The sequence below is a fragment of the Xiphophorus hellerii genome, chromosome 13 (assembly GCF_003331165.1).
Source record: "Xiphophorus hellerii strain 12219 chromosome 13, Xiphophorus_hellerii-4.1, whole genome shotgun sequence".
NCBI classification, from domain to species: domain Eukaryota; kingdom Metazoa; phylum Chordata; class Actinopteri; order Cyprinodontiformes; family Poeciliidae; genus Xiphophorus; species Xiphophorus hellerii.
The window spans coordinates 175,821-198,973 of record NC_045684.1 but is presented as its reverse complement, the minus strand read 5'-3'; the positions used below and the strand labels follow the sequence as shown (position 1 = coordinate 198,973).

General features: G+C 49.4%; 1 protein-coding gene across 1 annotated transcript in view; it reads right to left on the bottom strand.

The window, feature by feature from the left end:
• pkhd1l1.1 (PKHD1 like 1, tandem duplicate 1) overlaps positions 1–23,153 on the bottom strand; it is a 44,836-nt gene that overhangs the window by 5,303 nt on the left and 16,380 nt on the right. Inside the window, exons 35-71 of the mRNA XM_032581389.1 lie at positions 22,937–23,073; positions 22,750–22,854; positions 22,458–22,643; positions 22,130–22,297; positions 21,855–22,060; positions 20,734–21,706; positions 19,879–20,127; positions 18,378–18,527; positions 18,040–18,214; positions 15,266–15,422; positions 13,752–13,908; positions 13,472–13,681; positions 12,719–12,848; positions 11,673–11,914; positions 11,123–11,259; positions 10,005–11,034; positions 9,268–9,459; positions 8,799–8,950; positions 8,561–8,720; positions 7,693–7,855; positions 7,503–7,591; positions 6,702–6,826; positions 6,402–6,531; positions 5,717–5,835; positions 5,056–5,185; positions 4,753–4,926; positions 4,120–4,223; positions 3,769–3,895; positions 3,575–3,696; positions 3,406–3,496; positions 3,185–3,333; positions 2,771–2,893; positions 2,582–2,693; positions 1,771–1,887; positions 1,535–1,700; positions 253–485; positions 20–184 (exon numbers count right to left, since the gene is read on the bottom strand). Coding sequence (XP_032437280.1) covers positions 20–184; positions 253–485; positions 1,535–1,700; positions 1,771–1,887; positions 2,582–2,693; positions 2,771–2,893; positions 3,185–3,333; positions 3,406–3,496; positions 3,575–3,696; positions 3,769–3,895; positions 4,120–4,223; positions 4,753–4,926; positions 5,056–5,185; positions 5,717–5,835; positions 6,402–6,531; positions 6,702–6,826; positions 7,503–7,591; positions 7,693–7,855; positions 8,561–8,720; positions 8,799–8,950; positions 9,268–9,459; positions 10,005–11,034; positions 11,123–11,259; positions 11,673–11,914; positions 12,719–12,848; positions 13,472–13,681; positions 13,752–13,908; positions 15,266–15,422; positions 18,040–18,214; positions 18,378–18,527; positions 19,879–20,127; positions 20,734–21,706; positions 21,855–22,060; positions 22,130–22,297; positions 22,458–22,643; positions 22,750–22,854; positions 22,937–23,073 — 7,355 coding nt within the window. The remainder of the gene's footprint in view (positions 1–19; positions 185–252; positions 486–1,534; positions 1,701–1,770; positions 1,888–2,581; positions 2,694–2,770; positions 2,894–3,184; positions 3,334–3,405; positions 3,497–3,574; positions 3,697–3,768; positions 3,896–4,119; positions 4,224–4,752; positions 4,927–5,055; positions 5,186–5,716; positions 5,836–6,401; positions 6,532–6,701; positions 6,827–7,502; positions 7,592–7,692; positions 7,856–8,560; positions 8,721–8,798; positions 8,951–9,267; positions 9,460–10,004; positions 11,035–11,122; positions 11,260–11,672; positions 11,915–12,718; positions 12,849–13,471; positions 13,682–13,751; positions 13,909–15,265; positions 15,423–18,039; positions 18,215–18,377; positions 18,528–19,878; positions 20,128–20,733; positions 21,707–21,854; positions 22,061–22,129; positions 22,298–22,457; positions 22,644–22,749; positions 22,855–22,936; positions 23,074–23,153) is intronic.

Sequence of the window (23,153 nt, the reverse complement as noted above, 5' to 3'; positions counted from 1 at the left end):
AGAACCACCAGAACCTTACCGTTAATCAGATCCACGAAGCCGTCCCCCAGCACTGCCACCGGGGACAGGCGGCGGGTCTCCGTGTCCGAGTCCAGGCTCTCGATCGCCACCATCCGGTAGTTCAGGCCGAAGCACTTGTAGCTCTGCCAGGAGCTCATGTAGGTGCAGTTTTTCCTGATGACCCCTGAATGCACCGCGAGCAGCCATGAGAGGAAGGCTCGGCGGGTCGGGTCTCTCTGACGCTCTGCTTACCTTTCCGAGGCGCCACCTGCTCCACAGGGATCCGGCTGCCGTTCAGGAACGTCAGCATGACTTTGGGGATGCGGTAGTCGCCCAGCCCCCGGCGGGGGTCTCCTCCCCACTCGAACTCGGACTGCGGCACCACGCTCCCCACCACGCCCAGGAACGAGCCGTCCAAGTCCTTCAACAAACTCTTCTTCTTGGCATCGCAGTCCATGTCCACACAGTCAGCCGGGTTCGCTTTGCTGACGAGCAAAAACACAAACCCACATCGGTCCACGAATCCAGGAAAGATTCCCAACATTCCCAAAGACTCGGTTCAATTGGCAGCAACCTGTTCCCCTCCTGGCCTGTGGGGGCGCTGCACCAAGAACCACTGAAGGAAACGACACAAAAGCCTCTGAAGACACTGAGAGCAACTTCCTTCTTCACCAGATGGAAACAAGATGGAGGCGTCAGATTTTAGTGTTGGAGGATTTCTCTTTAGTCTTTGGCTAAAGACCAGGAGCCATTTCTGCTGCTAGCGCTAGGCTAGCACGTTAGCTTTGGTTGGGTTTACCCAGAATGGCCAAAATTTGAGAATTGAGATGATACGCCGCTGTGTCGTAACTTGGACATCCAAAATGGCAGACTGGTCGCGGTTCAGGTGTTTGTTCTGCTAAGAAGTACAACTACAACCAAAAATGATTTTCAATGTACAGTAAAGGTATTTAGTTAGGAAGAAATCGATTCCATCTCTAAGTTTTAATATAATAAAATTTGGTCTTCTAACAGGATGAAAAGTTAAATTATATTAATGATTTAATTTCTGTTCTATCCACAAATACTGTTTTCTAAAAATCACCGCCATTTTGAAAGTGAAATAATTTTATTTAAAGAGCGATTAAACGTAGCATCACAGAAAACTTCATGTTAACGTGTAAGATTTAAAGTTTGTCTTTTGGTTTTACTTTCCTCAGTTTGATTGTTTTATTTGATCATATCATTTTGTTCCTAATGTGTCAAACTATTTTCTTTAGCTTTTCTACAAACATGAGAAAAAAACAAACATTGCCATAATGCCGCCGTTTAACTCAAAACGTCACATGCAGCAATGAATTGTGGGTAGTACACTTTACGTCTCAGCATAAGCGAGAAAATGGGCGGGGCCAAAGCAGGAAGTGGACAATGTGGAACGCAGTCAGAACCGCCTCTGAAGAACCGGAAGCAGAACCCAACCAGATCACTTCAACCAGAGGTCAGAGGTCACTTACCATTCTCACCAACCGGACCGGACGGTTGGGTCTGAACTCACCTCACATCAGGTCGGTGAATGAAGACCCGGGCGTCCTCGGTGCTGTCCAGCGTCCTGACGGCTGACACCTGCAGGGGGTGCTGCAGGTCCTCGTTCAGAGGGTTGGTCATGAACACGAGGTTCCGCTCCCCGGAGCAGACGTCACGGAAACCAACCAAGGTCGTGTCTGGAACGGAAGAAGCGGGACTGAGGAGGAAGTCCGATGAGACGGGAACAGGAAGGTTAGCGGGCCGGACCTGTGACCGTCATCAGGCCTTTGATGGCGTTGTAGTTCATGTTCAGGTGATGCGGTTTCGCTGGAGCCGTGTTGTGTTCGGACTGGAAGGTCGGCCAGCAGATTCCGGATCGACCTCCTGCGAGAACAGAGACAGGAAGTGAGAAGACTGCCGGAGCGTCTTCCTGTTCAGATCCTCCAACAGAACCAGAACCATCTGCAGGAAATCTTCTGGTTCCACTGAAACCCAGACAAAACCGATCAGAACCAGTCCTGGTCCAGATCTGGGAACGGCAGAAACTTTTTCTCCATTAGGAATAATCCTGACAGAAGCTCCTATAGGCTCAGTGACCGACCAATCAGACACCACTGCATGTTTCCATGGAAACCAGATGCATCGTCAACCTCTGATCCCTCGACGATGGCGTCAGGTTCAGTAGGTCAGCAGACTCCATGTCTGGATCCACGTTTTAACCCTTAATGGGAGTTCTTCTCTGAACGGAGGCTCCGGACTGGAGACTGGAGGCTTCCTATTGGCTGTTGAGCTGCATGTGTATCACATGTTTCCCAAGTCTGTTTCTGATTGATTAATGACCACCAGGTGGCGACTGCTTCCCTCTGCAGCCGATTACTGAAACGCTAAAGTCACAATCATAAAACTAATTATTAAATGAACGGCCACTTTCATCTTTAACATCCAACCGGATCTGATTTTCCCACCACAAACAGCTGCCAGTCGGTGAAACTCAGGCGGCCTGATGGGTAAATGTGGACGATCTGGTAGAACCGTGCCGGAAGCGGATCCGAGCCGCCCGGTTCTGACGCAGCCTCACCTTGCGGCGGTCTGGGCGCTCGGTGGGGAGACGTGGCGATGACGTTGAAGTCGTCGGAGCTCAACGTGTCCGAACAGTTAAAGGCCGGGCTGCTGCCCACAATCAGGGAGTTCTGGGAAGAAACAAAAAATAGAAAACAAACTCTGACCGCAGCGGCTGCAGGTGTCAGCCAATCAGGAAGCAGCTCACCTGAACGAGCACCGACTTATCTGCATAGGCATGAGACAGAGAGGGCGGGGCAAACACCAGCGGCATGATGCCCATCCCGTTGTCCACCAGCGTCACGTTGGAAACCACCACATCCATGATGACCTGAGGAAGAGATCAGACCATGATTCTGCTTCCTGGGATTTCAGCCTCACATTTTCTGTTTTCATATTTTTAGATCAGATCTTGAAAAACAGCCAAAACAAAATGGCTGCCGAGTAGAAACTGAAGAACTGATGATATTTTATTAAACTGAACTTTTCTGATAGAAAATAGGAAAACACCTGGTTTAACGTCTAGCAGCAGGAAGAGCAGAAACTCCTAAGCATCACGAGAAATTAACTAGAGAGAGACGGAAAACTTCCTGCATCCGGATCCAGAGTCTGTTTTCCCAACCTGGAAGTAGATGGCGAAGTCAAAGGCCTTCCAGACGAAGAATCCCCGGATGAAGCTGCAGCCGGCCAGGCCGTCCTTGTTGAGGTAGACTCCGTACAGACCGCCGTGGGCCTCGTTCTGGACCCAGGCCTCGTTCGGGTTCTGGAAGCCTGCGGGAGCAGAGGAGTTGATCCGAACGCCGCCTTGCTCCGAAAGGAAACGCTCCGGGAGGCGTTCCTTACCTGGGCACGGCTCGCCGTCGATGCGATACGCCACCCTCTCATATCCCGCCACGATGTTGTTCTGCAGAACCACACCGGAGCCCTCGCTCACCTGGACAACAGAAAACACATTGGGAATGTTGGGAAGTTGAAAGTCCCAGCATCTGATGGTTTGTTTGACAGGAGGAACCTCGATGGCAGCATTCCACTGGACGTTGAAGGGTTCCTCTCTGTCCTGATACGATCCGGGCCACAGTGACATCATCACCAGGTTCCTCCTCAGCATGATCCGATCGCCCCAAACACGGATTCCTGCACACACGGATTGCCATCAACCTTCCAGAGGACCGGGAAGCGATTCCCTCCGCCGTTACCCTGGATTACCTTCGCCCACCGTGTGATGGACAACGTTATCGTCGATGCTCAGACCCGCCGTCCCGAAGACTCCGATGGCCGGAGAGAAACCGTCATGGAAGGCACAGCCCTGGATGTACGAGTCGTTCCCTGAAACCTTCACATAACAAAACATTTTCCTCTCCTGAACAGCAGGAAATGAAGAAAGACCAGCTCTGAACGTCTGGAGAACTACTGATCTGGATCGTTTTAAATTCACAGGAACAAGGAAAATGAGAAGAAGAGAGCGGGAAGTTTCAGAGGCTCATCATGGATCAGAGGAAAAAGGACGTTCATTTCATCTGCTACGGAGGTTTCCTTTCTACCAGAGTGTTTTCGCACCTCTCCCAGGTTGAGGAAGGCCACAGAGTACCGCGGGTCGTAGTAGTCGGTCCAGCCTTCCTGGCCGGAGCGGAAGAACTCCACATTCCTGATCTGGGCTTTACCTTTGGGACGAACAAGAGAGAACAGACTGAGGGCAGCGCTCACCACAAACACCATCAAAGGTCTCCATGTTTCTCTACTTCATCTTGACGGACCACTACCGACACTTTCTACATCCTCAGAAAGTTCAATCAGCCAGCTCTAGATAGTGGGAAGTATTTTCTGGGTTCCTGAAAGTACTGTGCATGTTCTGGGAAAGTAAGTTCAAAGACATTCCATGGTAAGCTCTGGAAAGTCTTAAAAAGTACCAGAAAAGATTATGAAACTTGAATTAAAGTTTCAGAAAGTACTACATAATGTTCAGAAAGTATTGTACGAAATTCTAAAAGTTACATAGAAGTTTCAGAAAGTGCAGTGAACCAGCTATGTGTGGTTTAGATGGTGATTTTCCTCCATGATTGTCCGTTCTGTCTCCTTCAAGTGTGCCTGATCTGATCATGAGTTGTTGCTAGCAGCATCATGCTAGCAGGTCGTTGTCAAGAACCTTCTTCAACCCTTACCACGCAATCGGAGCCTAAAGAAGCTGCGTACCTCGATAGCTGACTCCGCCGCTGGAGAAAGTTCCCACCAGCAGCCGGGCGCCGAAGGACTCCACCATCATGGCCGGATACTCCTCGCCGATGATCCGGATGTTCCGGCTCAGGAGGCCGACATCCGCCGCCAGCGTGTAGGAGAAGGACGACCCGGGGACGGAGTGGGTTTCACCTACCAGAACCAAAACCTATTAGAACCTGAGCCCAGAACCTGGCGGGAACCAGCAGACGGTCCGATCTCTGCTTTTGGTCCAATCAGAGGAAAGGGTTCATCATGTGAAAGGTTCTGAAAGGAACTGACCCATGTGAGTGTGGTCCAATGGCTGGTTCAGGGTCAGGACGAGGCCGTCGGCCGACACGGCCGCGATTCGACGTTTCTCCGTCTCCGAGGCTCTGTAGCCGGAGGTGGAGATGGCAACCTGGTCTCCAACCTGAACAGCAACCAGACGCAGTCAGGAGCCGGAACCGGAACCGGAACCAGGACCAGGACCGGAACCAGAACCAGAACCAGGACAAGGACCAGAACCGGAACCGGAAACCAGAATTGGAACCAGGACCGGGACACCACATAGAACCTGCTCAGAAATGGAGAGAGGCTTCTGGGTAATGTAGTCCTACAGACTGGCTCTGGTTGCCATGGTGACAGCATACCTGTCAGGTCTCCCGTATTGTCCCCCCCCCCCCCAGACAGACAGATTCCTGAATTCTCAGGTCCAAACCTTGACAGGTGACAGCAGTCTGAGCCTGTAACCGTAGAAACCACCTGGACCTCCAACCAGGTCAGAACCATCAGCACTCCAAGCTGAGGAAAATTTCTCAAAGCTAAACTGGGATTATTTAAATCTGGGTCAGGAGAAGTCCAGGTTCCTGTAACCCGGTTGGACTGAAGGTTCTGATGGACAGGAGGAGGTCCAAGCAGAACCTGGTTCACAAAATCACGCGAACAGAACCGGCACTCTGACCTTCCAGTCGACGGGCTGCACCAGAACCAGCGAGTTGGACCCGGCGGCGGCGGTGTCGGCTAGCTTGGTGCGGTAAACGCCTGGAGGCCGACCGTACAGGTCCAAAGTACCGAACACACCTGCAGAACCACAGAACCACACAGGAGTCAGTCTGACGCTGACACGACCGGCCGGTTCTGACCCGCTCTGACCCGCTGCACATCCCAAACAGGCAGAACATTATGAGCCAGAACCAGAACAGTTTCTACTGAGCCTGTTAGTCAAAAGCTAACAGTGAGTTTATTTTTTAAAGTGTCACAATTTTAAACTAAATGTTCAGTTTAGCAAATACTAACCTGTTTAGTTAGAAGTTAGCTGTTAGCTAAACATTTAGTTAGTAAACTAAATGTTTAGCTAACAGCTCTGAGCTAGCTAAGGCGTTAGCTTTGAGCTAAATATTTAGTTTTTAGATAGTAATTATCTCCAAACTAAGTATTTAGCTTGTTGATCAAATATATATTTTGAAACATTTCTAAATTATGAAAATAGTATCTCAGAAAAATTAATCTCTATTTTTTTTTCTCTGACAAAATAAACAACCCAAATTATTGCGGTTTATTTTTGACTTCCATTTATCTGGAACCGGACCAGAACCCAGCAGGTCCAGACCCGGTTCTCCGTGCGGAGCTCCGGCCCGGTTTCTCACCCAGGACCTTGGATCCCTGGTTGGGTCCGCCGGGCAGCAGCCAGTCGGGCGAGTCGTGGTTCCCTCGGAGCCGGATCTCCAGCCGACCCTGGAACGGCTCGCCGTCCCACCCGGCCAGCAGCCTGCCGCCCTGGGCACAACACCGGCAAAACAGCCGTCACTTCCTCCGGACCGGACCGGACCGGGCCGGCCCCGCGGCCGCACGGCCCCGGAACAGGCTCGGGTTCCGATCGGGTCTGGCTGCTGGGCCGGAAGAGGTTCCGATTTAAATCCGGAGCGGAGTCTGGTTGCCATGCCAACCTGGATGGAGACGTAGACGGCGTCGATCACCAGGGTTCTGTTCGGGGAGTCCAGAACCTCCAGAACCCCGGAGACGGTGAGCCTGCTGAGGGACGGCGTGTCTCGGTCCAGAACGACCCACTTCCCTGTCGAGAGAGCCGATCATCAGATCGATCCGATCGATAATCAGATTGAGCCCTTTAAGTGACACGAACTTTCAGATTCTGTTTCACTGATCGGATCAGTAACGAAATAAAACAACAAAGGAGCATCAGACTTTATTAGGAATATCGATAAGAACGATTTGGGGATATGTTGTATCTCTAAATCGGATCATCATGGAACTAAAAAGTTTTAATTTTATTAACTCCAATAAAAGATATAGAGCAAGTTTTTAGTTTTTATGGCTGCTGTTTGTAAAGCTACGCAGTGAAAAATGTAAAAATCATTTGGGTTGCTTCGTCTGTCATAAGGGAAAAACATGAGTCAGCAGAAAAAGATGAAAATATAATTTGAGTTTTGTTTTATTCTCAATGTCTTCCAATCCAAACCAAAAGTAGAAGGAAGTAAACCCGCTGGTGTCTTCTCCCCTTCACAATAAGAGTATACATGCGGGTGTGAAATATAAAAGTTGTTTCTACCACAAAGGTTCATTTCTTAGATTCTCATTTTCACCAAATTATTCATGTATAAATCAACGTCACAGTTTCAAACAAACTGGTGAACCCCCATTTTTTCATTATGACATACTAAATAATGATGGCTGATGTATTTTCTGACTGCATAGGAACAGCTTTCCGTGACGCCGGGTCGGGTCGGTACCTGTAGGGATGACCGCATCGGCGCCATCTGCTGGCACAGAGAAGTTGTTCTCCGCAGAACTTTTCCAGAATGAAGCATCAGACCACAGACTGCAGAAATACACAGACACGCTGTGTTAAAAAGGCCGAAGCAGAACCGGCTCAGCCCGGCTCTGGTCTGCCGGGCTGGACTGAGGTCCAGTTGGACCTACAGGAAGTCGTTGGGTCGGCGGCTGGGGACGGGAGCCGGCGTGCCCGGGGCCGGAGCCACGCACTGATGGAAGAAGCAGCGGTAGACGGCCAAGTTAGTCGTGACGTCTGTCATGGAGCGATCCACGCTGCTGCGGCGCCGGCGCCGGCTCGTCTTCCCGGAAACTGCAGAAACAGAACATCTCCTGTTTCAGCCCGAGACATCAGGCGCTGAGGTCGTCCGTTCACTAAACTTTACTACAGAAACTGTGGACTTTACCAAGGGTTAGTCAACTCCAGTCAACTGGACGGAGATGAAGATGTGAGACAGAGACAGTCACCTACTGGATAGCATTAGCTTCGGCTAATGTTAGCTTCGACTAATGGTTAGCATTAGCTTTGGCTAAAGATAAATGTTAGCTTCGGCTAATGGTTGGAGTTAGCTTTGGCTAATTTTTTAATGTGTTTAGCGGCGTACTGTTAGCATAGCTAAGATTCTTGTTTAATGGCTTAGTGATTGGTGACAGCGTTTCTGTTAGCTGCAGCTAATGACCGATTTTAGTCAAGCATTATTTGATACCAAGCACATTCATTTAATAGGGAAAACCATGGTGACATCTTGAAAAATCAAACTATTATCAGTAAATATGGTTTCTTTAGTTCAATTATTTATGATTTGGCACCAAAAGTATTCATCTGTGACAAATATTCACTAATTTAACAAAAGTAACATTTCCTCCATGGTGGGCATCTTTACAACTGGCCGCCATCTTGAATTTTTCAGTGGCTAGCGCTTATTTTTCTTTTCAAAAAATCAATGCTACTTTAAACACGTGAAAGCTTGAATTATCTGCGGCACTGAGAGGTCAGAGGTCATAAAACGTGTCTGACTGAGGAAGAAGAGGTCGTTGGTGGTCTTGTTGAAGAACCAGTCTCCGTTGTCGTTGCTGCTGAAGCTCAGCGCCGCGGACGAGCCGTTCCTGTCGTCCAGGATGTGGAAGCTGTCGGGACTCTGGGTGAAGTTGTGTTTGATGATGACGAACTGATCTGACTGTGGGAGAGGAGACGGAGCCGTCAGGCGGAGCGGGCCGTGCCTCACCTCCTCTGGACGGGTTTTGCCAGGTTTTACCTTGAAGCCGTAGAACTTGGCATCGTAGCTGATGTTGGTGATGTGGTCGGCGTTGTCGAAGTGCCAGTTGTACATCTGTCCGGACGGCAGCAGCGCCATCCAGCCCAACTTATGGGTCATCCTCTTCTTCAGGTAAGGAACCACACTGCTGCCTGAGTTCAACGCAACAACAGCTGTTACTGGAGCTACTGCAGGTCCCACTCGTCACCAGCAGATGGCAGCATGATGTTTATATGTAGTCAACATCATGTTGTATTATTTTAAATGGCTATCAATCTACTTTGTAATAGTTCTTAGATATACTGCTTAAGAAGCACATCTAGGGACAAGTGCTGCACTTTAGCTTTAGCTTGTGCTATCAGCATTAAGACACAAGCATGGAGTCTCTGATGTTCCTGTCAAGTAAACCTCATAAAGAAATCAAATAAAAAGCAGCAGTTGCTCCTGCAGGACGCTGAGGCCTCAGTACCATGCGAGTTGGTCAGGATGACATCTTTGGCCTGGAGAGAGGTCGGAGTGGGGTTGTTGAACGCTAGGCGATGGAAGTTGACGGTGTGGTCACAGACGGCTCCGGGGAAACCCACGCTCCACTCGGCGCTGTGGGAACAGTGGGCCGGGTCCAGCAGGCTGCTCATCGGCACCACCTTATGGTCCACATTTCCTGCAAACATGGAGTTCACAACATCAAATGGATGATTCCTGGTATTTCACTCAGACCTTCTCATAACCTTCGGAAGGGGATTTCATCAACCATTCTGCCAGGTTTCTCAGGATCTTTTAAGGCTTTTCTTTGGGCTTTAGCTGAGAACTCCGAACATCTAAACACAGCGACCAGGCGGTCCCTGAAACCAGGAGAGGACCAAAGGAAGGTCAGACTGCCTCCAGCAGATGAACAGCATTTCCTGAAAGCTGCTACACTAAAGATGCTCTGGGCAAAGCGGGACAGAAGGTCAAACAGCTGCTTAACAGGGAAGGAAAACCCTTTGCTTGGTGTACTGCAGCCCAACAAACCAGAAACCCAAACATCTTGCTTCTCTTCCCACCATTTCTCATCTTCAGACCTTCAGTAGAAAGAGATTATTCTATAAAAGACCTCCAACCATTGATGAAGACCACTTCAACGGATTACAGGAAGGTGTGGTTGCCTTGATAACGACCCTGAGCAGCTGCTGGTTGGACCAGAGGTTCAGTGGCTGGGCTGTGTACCTGTGAGGGAGCCGTCTGTGTCCACCAGCTGGACTTCGTGCTCCCACCTGAATCCGGCCTTGTTGGGGGAGTTCCTGTACTGAATCCCGGCGAACCTGACGGCCCAGCCACCGCAGCGATCTGTACAAGTCCCATCGATGGAGGTCACTCCGATGGCCGTGCAGTTGCTGCGGTTAAAGTTGACAAACTGAGTGTTGAGGACACTCATGCCGTCATCAAACGGCGTGATGATGCCCCGGCGCGTGCAGTAATCGCTGCCCAGGCCGAGTTCATCCACGTGGGCCACGATGGTGCTGTTGGAGACCATGGCGCCGCCGTCCTCCCCAAAGCCACTCACAGCCCACGGGAAGATGCGCTTGGCCTCGACGCCAGCCTTCTCATTGTTGACCATGATGAAGTTGTTGAACTGCACGGCGCCAACGTTGACCCACTCTGCGCCTTTCTCGCAGTTCCAGGTGGTCAGGGAGTGGAAGACAGCGGGTTCTGGGGTTGTGGAGGTGCAGCGTCCGTCTTTCATGGGGAAGAATTCTTGGAAGATCCAGAGACCGAACCATCCCTGGGAGTGCACCGTGTTGTTGGAGAACTCGCCGAGGGGAACCCTCTTCTGGCAGATGTTTGGGTCGTACGACGGGCCATCGGGGTTATTGTGCATGCGGTACCAGAAACCGAAGTGGGTTCCTCCTGCTGCGGCGTTGTGCCGGATGATGTTGTTGGGATTGGTGACCCAGTAGGCAGCAGGGGTGACGTCATCGTTCAGGAGGCTGGTGCTCTGTTTGACGAACACGGCCAGGTTGTACTGCAGAATGTTCTCCGTCTCGATGCCGTCCTCGATGAAGAAGGCTCCGCCCATTATGTCGTAGATGACGTTGTGCTCCACCAGCAGCCGATGGGTGTTGTGGATGGTCACGGCCCTGTTGAAGGTCTGGTGGATGGCGCAGCCCCGGACGTACGATTTGAAGTTGATGTCGCCCATCAGATGCCAGTGGATGGGGTACCGACCGAGCCTGAAGGCCTGACCGGCGTGGAAGATCTGCCAGAGCCAGAAAAGTTGATGCTCACCAAGACCAACATGGATTTATACGGTAGGTTAGGAAATCTGGAGGCTCTAGACATTTCACCTCAACATACTCCAGTCTGCCCAGAGCGAGGTTCTCTCCTGGCCTTGGAGCGTGGAACATGATGCAACCACCAAACTGATCGCTGCCAATTTCCTCTCCAAACCTGCCTTGGAAACACGTCTGCGTGGCAAATTCACCTGCAGCGCCGGAAAAGACGAGATTCAGCCCAGAAAACCCAATAAGATGCCAACCGCACATTCAAGATGGCTGTTCCAGGTCTACAGCTAACATTTCAAATTTAAACTCATGCTGTCTGCACAGAAACATTGAGGCTGTTTCCCACCTGGCCCGATTGGGACCAAAACGGCAACATGTGATCCATTTTCAACTGTGGTTCTCTTTCTGACTGCACTGCGTCAAACCAACCAAACCAGTTGAAGAACTTGTTCACACTCCAGTTCGTTTGCCCAGAAAGTCCAGTGTGATTGGTTGGACTCAGTTCAGTGGGAAAGAGAACCGCAGCTGGAAATAGAAGCCATGTTGCTGTTTTGGTCCCAATCGGACTGGGTTTACCGGACCATCAGGTTCTTTGATCCGGCCAGTCCGGCACCTGTGTTGAAGCCATCGGGACACGCGTCGACCCCGTCGGTCCAGTCGAGGTTCTGGGAGCCTCGGACCACGATGTTCCTGGTGAGGAGGCCCACCTCGGCCCGGGCCTCAAACACGGCGCCATCGGGCAGCGTGGCGGACACACCCAGGTGGGAGAAGGTCAGCGGCTCGGCCAGGGTCAGAGTTTTTCCGCTGGCTGACACAGCGGCGATGGTTCTCACCTCGTTCTCGCTCTGGCTGTGCCTGGAAGACCATAATCAGAGATTTCAACCGGCTGCTGAACACCGCGCCGCACTCTGGAAGAAATAAGAACTTCAGCAGAACCTCAGAGGGTTCTATGGGCCTCAGAACACAAGAACAAACAGAAACCGGTTCATTGAGGTTCTGCTCCCACCACAGCACTTCTACCTGCTTAAGGCCTTTGACTAGGCTATTGTAGCACCTTGTTCTGTTGGTGACCCAGTTTGGCTTCAGTTGCTGGATTCATTTTGGACTCTAGAGTACTTCATGGTCCATTCAGTGACTGCTGGCTGCAGAACAAACCCACATTATCAACCTTCCTCCACCGTGCTGCACAGTTACCATGAGTTTATCTGCTGTGTCTGGTTCCCTCCATCTTGTCTCCTTCCATCTGGCCCTCTGTCTCCTCTCTGGTCTCGTCTGTCCAGAGGACATCGTCCCAGCAGTCTAGTCCTCCATCAGGTGCAGCTCTGTTAATGTCAGACTGGCGGCCATCTTGTTTCCAGAGAGAAGAGGCTGATTCTGCCGGGTCGTTCTGACTTGTATCCTTTCATCTGGGATTCATCCTTCTTTATGTTTTGTTTTTTTATTATTATTTTCAATTAAAAAAAAATTTATACTATTTTTTAGTATTTCAAACTGTTAGAAATAATAATGTTATCTTGAGAATAAGATTCTTCTCTGGAGGATGGCAGACCTCAGATGGTTTGGAGGTGACCTTTGACCCTTCCTGGCGCTGAGGCTGCTGGTTCAAATTTTAGTTCTTTTTTAACCCCAGAAACTTTGCCTGAGGGGCGGCGCTCGTACCGGTGGCCGGTGGAGGCAATGACGATATCCTCTCCAGGTTTCCAGGTCACGGCCTCCATCAGGGTCAGCGTGGCGGAGCCGTTGGTGGCGGTCTGGGCTAGGTGTGTCCAGGTGACGGGAACGGGAATACCTGGAGAAACAGGTTGTCAACAATGACTCGTTTGAAAAGAAGGATGAGTTGTGATGGTGCTGGAGGTTAGAAAACTCAGATTACTGCGAGTAACTGGGAGAGTAAATGTGGTCGGGGTTTCTAACAGTTTCCCTTCATGCAACACTTCAGACCAGAGCAGCAGATTTCTGCTGACCTGCAGCTAAACGCTGAACCAGCAGCATCTAAGATAAGATAAGATAAATCTTTATTGTCATTGTCACGAGAACAACAAAATTCAAAAGGTGCCATCAGTCAGTGCACATGCCCAAAAACAAAAAATAACTCTCACAATTCACACACAACGCAAGAATCTAAAGCAGGAAGTGAGAAACTGCAAAAAATCTGCGACTTATGAGAAATAATCAAACTTTGTTCTGAATCTACATTGATTTTATTTTCCATTAAAGAGAAAATTCATATGAATAATATGAATAATGACAATATGTTAGAAAATATTAAAAATAGATGTTACTACATTCCCAGCTACTTTGGAGAAAGTGTCAAACTGCACCCCCTGCTGTCCAGGGTCAGTAATGGCACTGAAAGATGTGTTTTTATTATTTTATTGTAACATTTTAATAAGTCCTGCTGGGCGATCATACCATGGAGGTCTAAGACGCCCTCTCTGACGGCCAGCGTCTTGGATCCATAAACAGGAAGTTCAGGAGAGCGCAGGTGACCATGGAGTGTTATGATGGCCTTGTGCTGGAAGGGCGCCCCCTCCTGGCCAATCTGGAGCCGCCCTCCGTCTGTGATGAGGATGTTCTCCGCCTGCAGCTCCAGGTCGGCCTCGTCGAACATCAGCGTTCCTCCTGAGGAGAGCAGCAGGTTCAGCCCAGAGCAGATCTCTGCTTCCATCGGAGGAACGCAAACTCTGCCCACCTTGGATGAGGAGCATCTTCAGCACCGGCGTGCAGGCGTCCAGCAGCACCGTCTGACCTTTAGCGATGACAGCCAACGAGCCGCGCTCGGGGGGGGGCAGGCCCCCCCAGGTGAACCAGGACGACCAAACGTCCACATACAGGAAGTTGGCCGCGTCCTGCAGAGATGCAGAGAAGACAAGTTTCTTCCTGCACAGCTAGTCCTGGTACTGTGTGTGTGAATAGAATAGAATAGAATAGAATAGAATAGAATAGAATAGAATAGAAGTACTTTATTCATCCCAGCAGGGAAATTACTTCACAGTTACAGCATAGAGACAAGACACAATAACAACCACCACTGAGTAGTAGTTGTAGATAAAATAAAAATAAAATATAAAATGCTGTTAATATAAAAAGCAGCTTAGAGCAGTTCTTGCTAAGATTCAAAAAATGCAGATATGTATATGTAAATATATGTACAGCAAGTGTGCCACAGTGCAGTTGTGCAAAATCGGACTGATTAGTGCAAAACAATGATTTAGCTTTTATTGTACAGTGAGATGGCCTGTGGCAGGAAGGATTTCCTGTATCTGTCCCTACGACAGCGGAGCTGGAGCAGCCTATGTGAGAAGGTGCTCCGCTGTCTGTCCACTATGTGGTGGAGAGGGTGCTGTTTATTGTCCATAATAGACAGAACCTTCTTCAGTGTCCTCCTCTCCACCACAGTTTCCAGGGACTCCAGCCTTAGTCCCAGTACAGAGCCAGCTTTCCTGATGATTTTGTCCACTCTATTAGAGTCGCTGGCTCTGATGCTGCTTCCCCAACACACAGCAGCAAAGAAGATGGCGCCGGCAACAACACTGTGATAAAAGGTCTCCAACATCTTGCTGCACACATTGAAGGATCTCAGCTTCCTTAAAAAATAGAGTCTGCTCATCCCCTTCCTGCACACAGCGTCAGTGTTAGATGCCCAGTCCAGTCTGTTGCCGATTACAACTCCCAGGTATTTGTAATCCTCCACCTCCTCCACCACTTCCCCTTTGACCTTTAGTGGCCGTGAAGGTATCTTCTTCCTTCTGAAGTCAATCACCATCTCTCTGGTCTTACTAATGTTGAGCCTCAGGTGATTCTGCTCAGACCACTCCACAAAGCCGTCCACCAGTGTCCTGTACTCCCCCTCCCCTCCATCCCCTATACACCCGACAACCGCTGAGTCATCAGAAAACTTCTGTAGGTGACATGACTCAGAGTTGTACTGGAAATCAGTGGTGTACAGGGTGAAGAGAAAGGGAGAAAGCACAGTTCCCTGTGGAGCTCCTACGTCACTGACCACCACATCAGACGAACACTGCCCAGACGGACAAACTGTGGCCTGCCTGTCAAGTAGTCAGTCACCCAGGAGATCACTGAGTCGTTGACACCCATCCTCCGCAGCTTCTCACCCAGCAGGCTGGATGAGAAGCTGCGGAGGATGGGTGTCAACGTGTGTGTGTGTGTGTGTGGGGGGGTGTGTGTGCATGCTCGTGTGGTTACCATCTTGGCGATGCCGCGGTCTCCGATGCTGACCCTGACCTGCGTCTCCTGAGAGCGCTGCTGGGCGCTCGTCACGCAGACGATGTGAGTCACGTTGGAGGACTGAACGTCGCACGGCGAGCCGCCGATCGTCACGTTGACGTCGTCCAACCTGGAGCTGAGAGACGGGAGACAGGGGACACGTTGGACAGGACATGTCCTCTCTGTTTCAAAGATCAAATTAATGGAGTTGGAATCGGCGATAATTAAGATGTTAATTTCAGCAAATTAATCGAAGGTGGGGAAGAAAATAATTTCTATATTGTACACAGGATTGGAAAATTTGAAGAAAAGCAAAACAACATACAGAAAATGGGGAAAAGAGGCTAACTGGGGGCTAACTGTGGACTAACTGGAGGCTAACTGTGGACTAACTGTGAGCTAAATGGAGGCTAACTCTGGACTAACTGGGGGCTAACTGTGAGCTAAATGGAGGCTAACTGTGGACTAAATGGAGGCTAACTGTGGACTAACTGTGAGCTAAATGGAGGCTAACTATGAGCTAAATGGAGGCTAACTCTGGACTAACTGGGGGCTAACTGTGAGCTAAATGGAGGCTAACTGTGAGCTAAATGGAGGCTAACTCTGGGCTAACTGGAGGCTAACTGTGAGCTAAATGGAGGCTAACTGTGGGCTAACTGGAGGCTCACTAGAGGCTAACTGTGGGCTAACTGGAGGCTAACTGTGGGCTAACTGGAGGCTAACTGTGGGCTAAATGGAGGCTAACTGTGGACTAACTGGAGGCTAACTGTGGGCTAACTGTGAGCTAAATGGAGGCTAACTGTGGACTAACTGGAGGCTAACTGTGAGCTAACTGGAGGCTAACTGTGGGCTAAATGGAGGCTAACTGGAGGCTAACTGTGGGCTAAATGGAGGCTAACTGTGAGCTAAATGGAGGCTAACTGTGGGCTAAATGGAGGCTAACTCTGGGCTAACTGCGGGCTAACTGTGAGCTAAATGGAGGCCAACTGTGGGCTAAATGGAGGCTAACTCTGGGCTAACTGCGGGCTAACTGTGAGCTAAATGGAGGTTAACTCTGGGCTAACTGGAGGCTAACTGTGAGCTAAATGGAGGCTAACTGTGGGCTAACTGGAGGCTAACTAGAGGCTAACTGTGAACTAACTGTGGGCTAAATGGAGGCTAACTAGAGGCTAACTGGAGGCTAACTGTGGGCTAAATGGAGGCTAACTGTGGGCTAAATGGAGGCTAACTGTGGGCTAAATGGAGGCTAACTGTGGGCTAACTGGAGGCTAACTGTGGGCTAAATGGAGGCTAACTGTGAGCTAAATGGAGGCTAACTGTGGGCTAAATGGAGGCTAACTGTGGGCTAACTGGAGGCTAACTGGGGGCTAACTGTGAGCTAAATGGAGGCTAACTCTGGGCTAACTGGAGGCTAACTGTGGGCTAACTGGAGGCTAACTGTGGGCTAACTGGAGGCTAACTGTGAGCTAAATGGAGGCTAACTGTGAGCTAAATGGAGGCTAACTGTGGGCTAACTGGAGGCTAACTGTGAGCTAAATGGAGGCTAACTGTGGATTAACTGGACGCTAACTGTGGGCTAACTGGAGGCTAACTGTGAGCTAAATGGAGGCTAACTGTGGACTAACTGGAGGCTAACTGTGAGCTAACTGGAGGCTAACTGTGGGCTAAATGGAGGCTAACTAGAGGCTAACTGGAGGCTAACTGTGGGCTAAATGGAGGCTAACTGTGAGCTAAATGGAGGCTAACTGTGGGCTAAATGGAGGCTAACTGGAGGCTAACTGTGGGCTAAATGGAGGCTAACTGTGAGCTAAATGGAGGCTAACTGTGGGCTAAATGGAGGCTAACTGTGGGCGAAATGGAGGCTAACTGTGAGCTAACTGGAGGCTTTCACAGGAGAACTGGGAGGAGAAATGTGGGCAACAGTGGAGAACATCTTGTTCCCCTTCCTGGAGAGAGTTTGGCTGGAAGAATATTGTAAGATATTTCGTTACATCAGCACAAAGAAAATACCAAGATACAAGATGTTGGAGGCAATGTGGGTCAGACAGAACGGGTCACTGCCAGGTGTTCTGGGATTGTGCCTACATGGTGCCCTATTGCCAGGATCTAAAGAACCTTATGGATCAGGTACTGAGGGTGAATATTTCATTCACGTTTGACCATCTGTACGGGAAAAGGGACGGAAAGGTTAAGAAGAGCAGCTGATAAATAAATGTACAGGATTATGATGGTAGCAGGCAAAAGAACATCACTAGGAAACGGCTGAAGCTCCTAAAAGGGAAGATCGGTTCGACGTAATGAATATATTTACATGATGGAAAGGCTGACTTTTTCCACCAGATTAGAATCTGGAAAATGTAAGAAATATTGGCAGGATGTTATTTCACCATGGAGACCAGACTGTTGAATAAGCTGAGTGTTTGAGGTTATAGAGCTACAGGCTGTAAATAGTTTGCTTACAGATTTAAAATTGTGACGAGTTGGAAGAGAAGAACGGACAAGAAAAGCTCATTCAGATGTTTTTAAATTAGTCAGTGAGAACAGCAGCGTCGTTTGGTCCACAGCAGGTACAGAATGTGTGCAGCTTCTCTTGGATGGTATGTATAGATTTTAAAAATAATTATCAAAATAATTATCAATAAATTTAGCAAATTATAAGAAAAATGATATTCATTAGATATTAACATGATAATAAGGTTATGTATTGTCATGTTATCAACAAAATAAATGTCATTATTATCACAGAGCTTCACCTGAAGCCCGAGCCGCTGATGGTGAGCCGCGTGCCGCCGGCCGTCCCTCCTCGCCGCGGAGACACCTGGGAGACGACGGGGGTCAGGGCGGCCCGGTAGGTGAAGCCCTGAGAGACGTTGACGGAGTCCAGCAGGTTGAGGACGGAAACATGGCAGCCGACCGCCGGGTCAGAGCCTGAGGACAGACGGAGACGGAAGTCAGGGACACACACGGTCCGTCCAGGGGCCGCAGACGGCCCCCGCGCCACACTTTGGACACCCTGAACTGGGCTCCTCTTTAATGCAGCAGAGCCACCTTACTGGCCATGAGGGTTGCTATGGTAACAGTGGGAGCTGACCGTTGTTGGGCGGAGACAGGCAGAACAGGCGGGAGGACGAGGACGCTCCTCTGAGGACGGGACAGTCCCGGTCACAGATCAGAACCCTGGACCAGGTCGGATCGAACCCGGAACCGAAGACAGAGAGCAGAGCACCGCCGCCGAAACTCCCTGCAGCGCCGAGAGAAAGACACAGGTCAGAGAAAACTGATTTAATCTAAACTGATTTAAATAAAACTGATTTAAATAAAACTGATTTAATGTAAACTGATTTAAATAAAACTGATTTAATCTAAACTGATTTAATCTAAACTGATTTAAATAAAACTGATTTAATCTAAACTGATTTAATCTAAACCGATTTAATCTCAACTGATTTAATCTCAACTGATTTAAATAAAACTGATTTAATCTAAACTGATTTAATCTCAACTGATTTAAATAAAACTGATTTAATCTAAACTGATTTAATCTCAACTGATTTAAATAAAACTGATTTAATCTAAACTGATTTAATCTCAACTGATTTAATCTAAACTGATTTAAATAAAGATGATTTAATCTAAACTGATTTAAATAAAACTGATTTAATCTAAACTGATTTAAATAAAACTGATTTAAATAAAACTGATTTAATCTAAACTGATTTAAATAAAACTGATTTAATCTAAACTGATTTAAATAAAACTGATTTAATCTCAACTGATTTAATCTCAACTGATTTAATCTAAACTGATTTAAATGAAACTGATTTAATCTAAACTGATTTAAATGAAACTGATTTAATCTAAACTGATTTAAATAAAACTGATTTAATCTCAACTGATTTAATCTCAACTGATTTAATCTCAACTGATTTAATCTAAACTGATTTAAATAAAACTGATTTAATCTCAACTGATTTAATCTCAACTGATTTAATCTAAACTGATTTAAATGAAACTGATTTAATCTAAACTGATTTAAATGAAACTGATTTAATCTCAACTGATTTAATCTCAACTGATTTAATCTCAACTGATTTAATCTAAACTGATTTAAATGAAACTGATTTAATCTAAACTGATTTAAATGAAACTGATTTAATCTAAACTGATTTAAATAAAACTGATTTAATCTCAACTGATTTAATCTCAACTGATTTAATCTAAACTGATTTAAATAAAACTGATTTAATCTAAACTGATTTAATCTAAACTGATTTAATCTCAACTGATTTAATCTAAACTAATTTAATCATTACTGATTTAAATAAAACTGATTTAATCTAAATTGATTTAAGAAAACTGCGAGCAGAGCGGACCTTTTCAGGTCTTCCTGTTTGAAACTCATTTCTGTCTTTGATTTCTCATCAGAACTGGTTCTCATTCTTCTAATTCTGTTCTTTTTTACTCAGGCTTCTCATTTTCTGCCTCCATTTTTAGATTTTGTCACATCCCCCTTGGTTTTAAATCCATCAGCTAACATTATGTCCTGCTCTGGTTGGTTCCATCGTCAGTCTCCGCTCCGGTTCCGTCCTCACCCTCGTTGGGCTGCACGCCGTTGAGTGTCAGCTCGTATGTGAACTCCACTGCCGACTGGGCGTGACCTTTGACCCCGTGGTGCAGGACGACCGGATAGGTGCCGCCCGGGTTGCTTCCCGTCGTGCAGCGGAGCTGGGAGTCGGAGACGGCCGACACGTTGCAGGAAACGCCGTCGATGGTGACGGAGACGAGCTCGGGGTCGGAACCGAACCCCAATCCGCTGAGCGTGATGACGGCACCGCTCGGCCCTGCAGGAAGCAAGAACAGCTCAGGCTGAGGTCAGTGTTTGGTTTGGACTAGGACTTTCCAGCATTAATTTCTAATCACACAGATTTAATGCCTTAAATCTTTAACACAATTAAACAAATTACGTTTTTCTAACATACAAACACCCCAAGTAGGAACCTTTGTATTCATGTGTTTCTGGTACGCCTGTAAATCTGACACACAGCTACATCCCCTAACAGCAGCAGCTTCTCTGGTCCACCAGGGGTTAATTCCTGATTCTGGACGATCTGATTGGACGATGGAAACTCTACGGTTCTGTTAAAGTTGTGCTAAAAAGCGTTAGTCCAGCACTTAAGCTGTGCTAGCCTAAAATAGCATCTAAATGCTAACAGGTAGCAGCTAATGCTAACCTGAAGAACAGATTATAAATGATAAATGTCTCTGTTTTGAGTTCATATGACTATTTACACAATAAGTTAGCAGCAAAATGGGTTTTTCAATTGAAAATATTAATTTTATTAATGCATATTTCGATTAATTGCAATCGTTTTGGAATTTTTGTGGATCGTTTTGGATCATTTCGGGCCGTTTCTGGCGCTGCTCCTGTGGGTCCAGTGTGTATGTACCGGTGTGGGGGCTGATGGCGCTGAGGACCGGGGTGTGGGCTGCAGAGTAGATGAAGCTGAGCAGAGGGAAGGTGATGGAGAACACCTGGACGCTGACGGTGGCCGGACCCTCGGGGTGAGCGGGGCTGAGGCAGAGCAGCGTGTCTGGAGTCTCGTCTCGGATGCTGCAGGGTCTCCCGCCCACCGCCACGCTGGTGTTCCCCGGAGCAAAGCCGTTCCCGATGAGGACGAGCGGCGTCCCCCCGGCGAGGCTGCCGGCGCCGGGCCGCAGCGCGGCCAGCGGGCGGCTGCTCAGGGTCGGCTGGCCCGACGCCAGGCCTCTGCTCCTCACCAGCAGCCGGACCGGATGATCTCCGGCTGGCAGCGCGCCGACCCGCACCGTCACGTTCCCGTCGCTCACTGCCGCCGCCCGCAGTGGCGTGGAGCCCACCAGGACGGACACGTCGTCCACGATGCTGCCAAAGCCGGAGCCGGAGACCAGGACGTCGGTTGGGCCGCTGATGCTGCTGGGCGAGACGCCGCTGACACTGGGGGTGACGGCGGAGGAGAACCGGAAGGAGCAGAGGGAGGAGCAGGAGCTCTGGATCTGGCCCAGGTGGAACACCACGTCCCCGGAGCGCTGCGCCGACGGCACCGTGTCGCACAGGATGTGGGAGTAGTTCAGCGTCACGACGCTGCAGGACACGCCCGCCGCCGTCACGCTGCCCACAGAGAACCCAGAGCCGCCGATCTGGAGCCGGGTGTAGCCGGTGGTGCTGCCAACAGGGGGCGCCACCGAGTCGACCACCGGCAGGACCACGAAGCGACGCTTCAACTCATCAGACACGGCGACGACAGCGGCACCCAGGTTGTTGACTCTGACGGAGACGGGCAGAGCGACGCCGACTGGAAGCTCTGAGCTGGAGCCGAGCCGGCAGCTGATCCCAGACCAGGAGCTGTTGGTCACATGACACGGCTCACCGCCAACCGTCACCTGCAGGACCAGAGGATGGATGATTAATTGTCAGAATAAACGATTAATCGTCAAATAATCGATTATTCCATAGATTTCTAAAATAATCAAGAGCCGCGCCATCTAAAGAGGAGAGCTTCCTGCCGTAGACGCCCATGACCCTGCTGACCTCGTTAGCGCAGGTGACGTCACTGAAGCCTTGTCCCTGGATGTGGATCAGCTGGTGGTAGGAGCCCTGGTTGGGGGAGATGGAGCAGACGGTGGGGGTGGAGCAGGCGGAGAAGCTGAAGGAAAGACCGTCTGAAGTCTGATTGGCCGGTGGGCAGCGTGTGGACACCACGCAGTCTGCTGATGATCTGGAGACTATGGGTGAACCTGCAGCCAGACCTTCATCATCAGCCTCCTCATCTTCCTCTGGGGCTTCTTTATGTCTCAAACATTTACCTTCTGGCAGATATCTGGCCAGAACGCCTCCCACTCTGACGGAGACATCGGCGTTCTTGTCCTCCCGACTCATGACCTTCACGACTCCCTGCATCAGGATGGAGGCGCTGACGTAGCCGCTGCTGTAGTAGTACGTACCGGGGACGGTGAAACGGTAGCTGAAGAACCCTGAGCAGGAAGTTTGGAGATGATCCGGGTCACAGCGGCAGACAGATGGCATGCAGAGGAGTGAAAAAGAAAACTAAAAGAAGGAAAGTCTGGAGCACAGGAAGGAAAGGCGGAGCAGTGAGGACTCATCAGAATCTGTTCTGCGTTTTCGTGTTTCTACCTTCAGCAGTTCGAGCCTCGCCGCTGTTCAGAGTTCCTCCTTCATACTGGGAGCCGCTGGGACTGGAAACGCTGAAGACTCGGTACCCGACGCTCTGGAAGGCGGGTGCCTCCCACTGCCACCTCACTGTGTCGCCAACAAACACTCGCAGCGAAGACGGGCTCCACGCATATCCCGGTCCATAAGCTGCAACACAGACACACATATCAGACACACACGTTGGTCCCACCTAGACCTGCGGAGCTCCAGGTCCAAAAGGTTTTCGTTCCAGGGGGAGGGAGAGAGAACCTACTGAGGTGGGAGCCCTGGTTGGTGACGACGTGTGTCTTCTCCTCTGACTGAACGGTGCAGAGCAGCTGGTTCTCCGAGGCGGACGCCACCTCACAGGCTCTGCTTCCTGTCGCACAGCGAGCGCCGAACGGGTCATCAGTTACCTGGCCATCGCTGCTGCAGCAGGCGCCTTACCGACTGACACTCACCAACAGAAACCTGGATGTTAGCCGTGTCGTTGCTGAAACCGGAACCAGAAACCGTCAGCGTGGTTCCTCCCATCAAAGAGCCGGTCAGCGGGGAAATGCTGTAAACTTCCAGGATGTATTCGATGCTGGTGTTGATGCTGGAGAGAAGGAACTGTCTGAGTCAGGACGATGATTAAAACACACATTTGGCTGCATTTCTGGAGGACTTTTAGGGCAT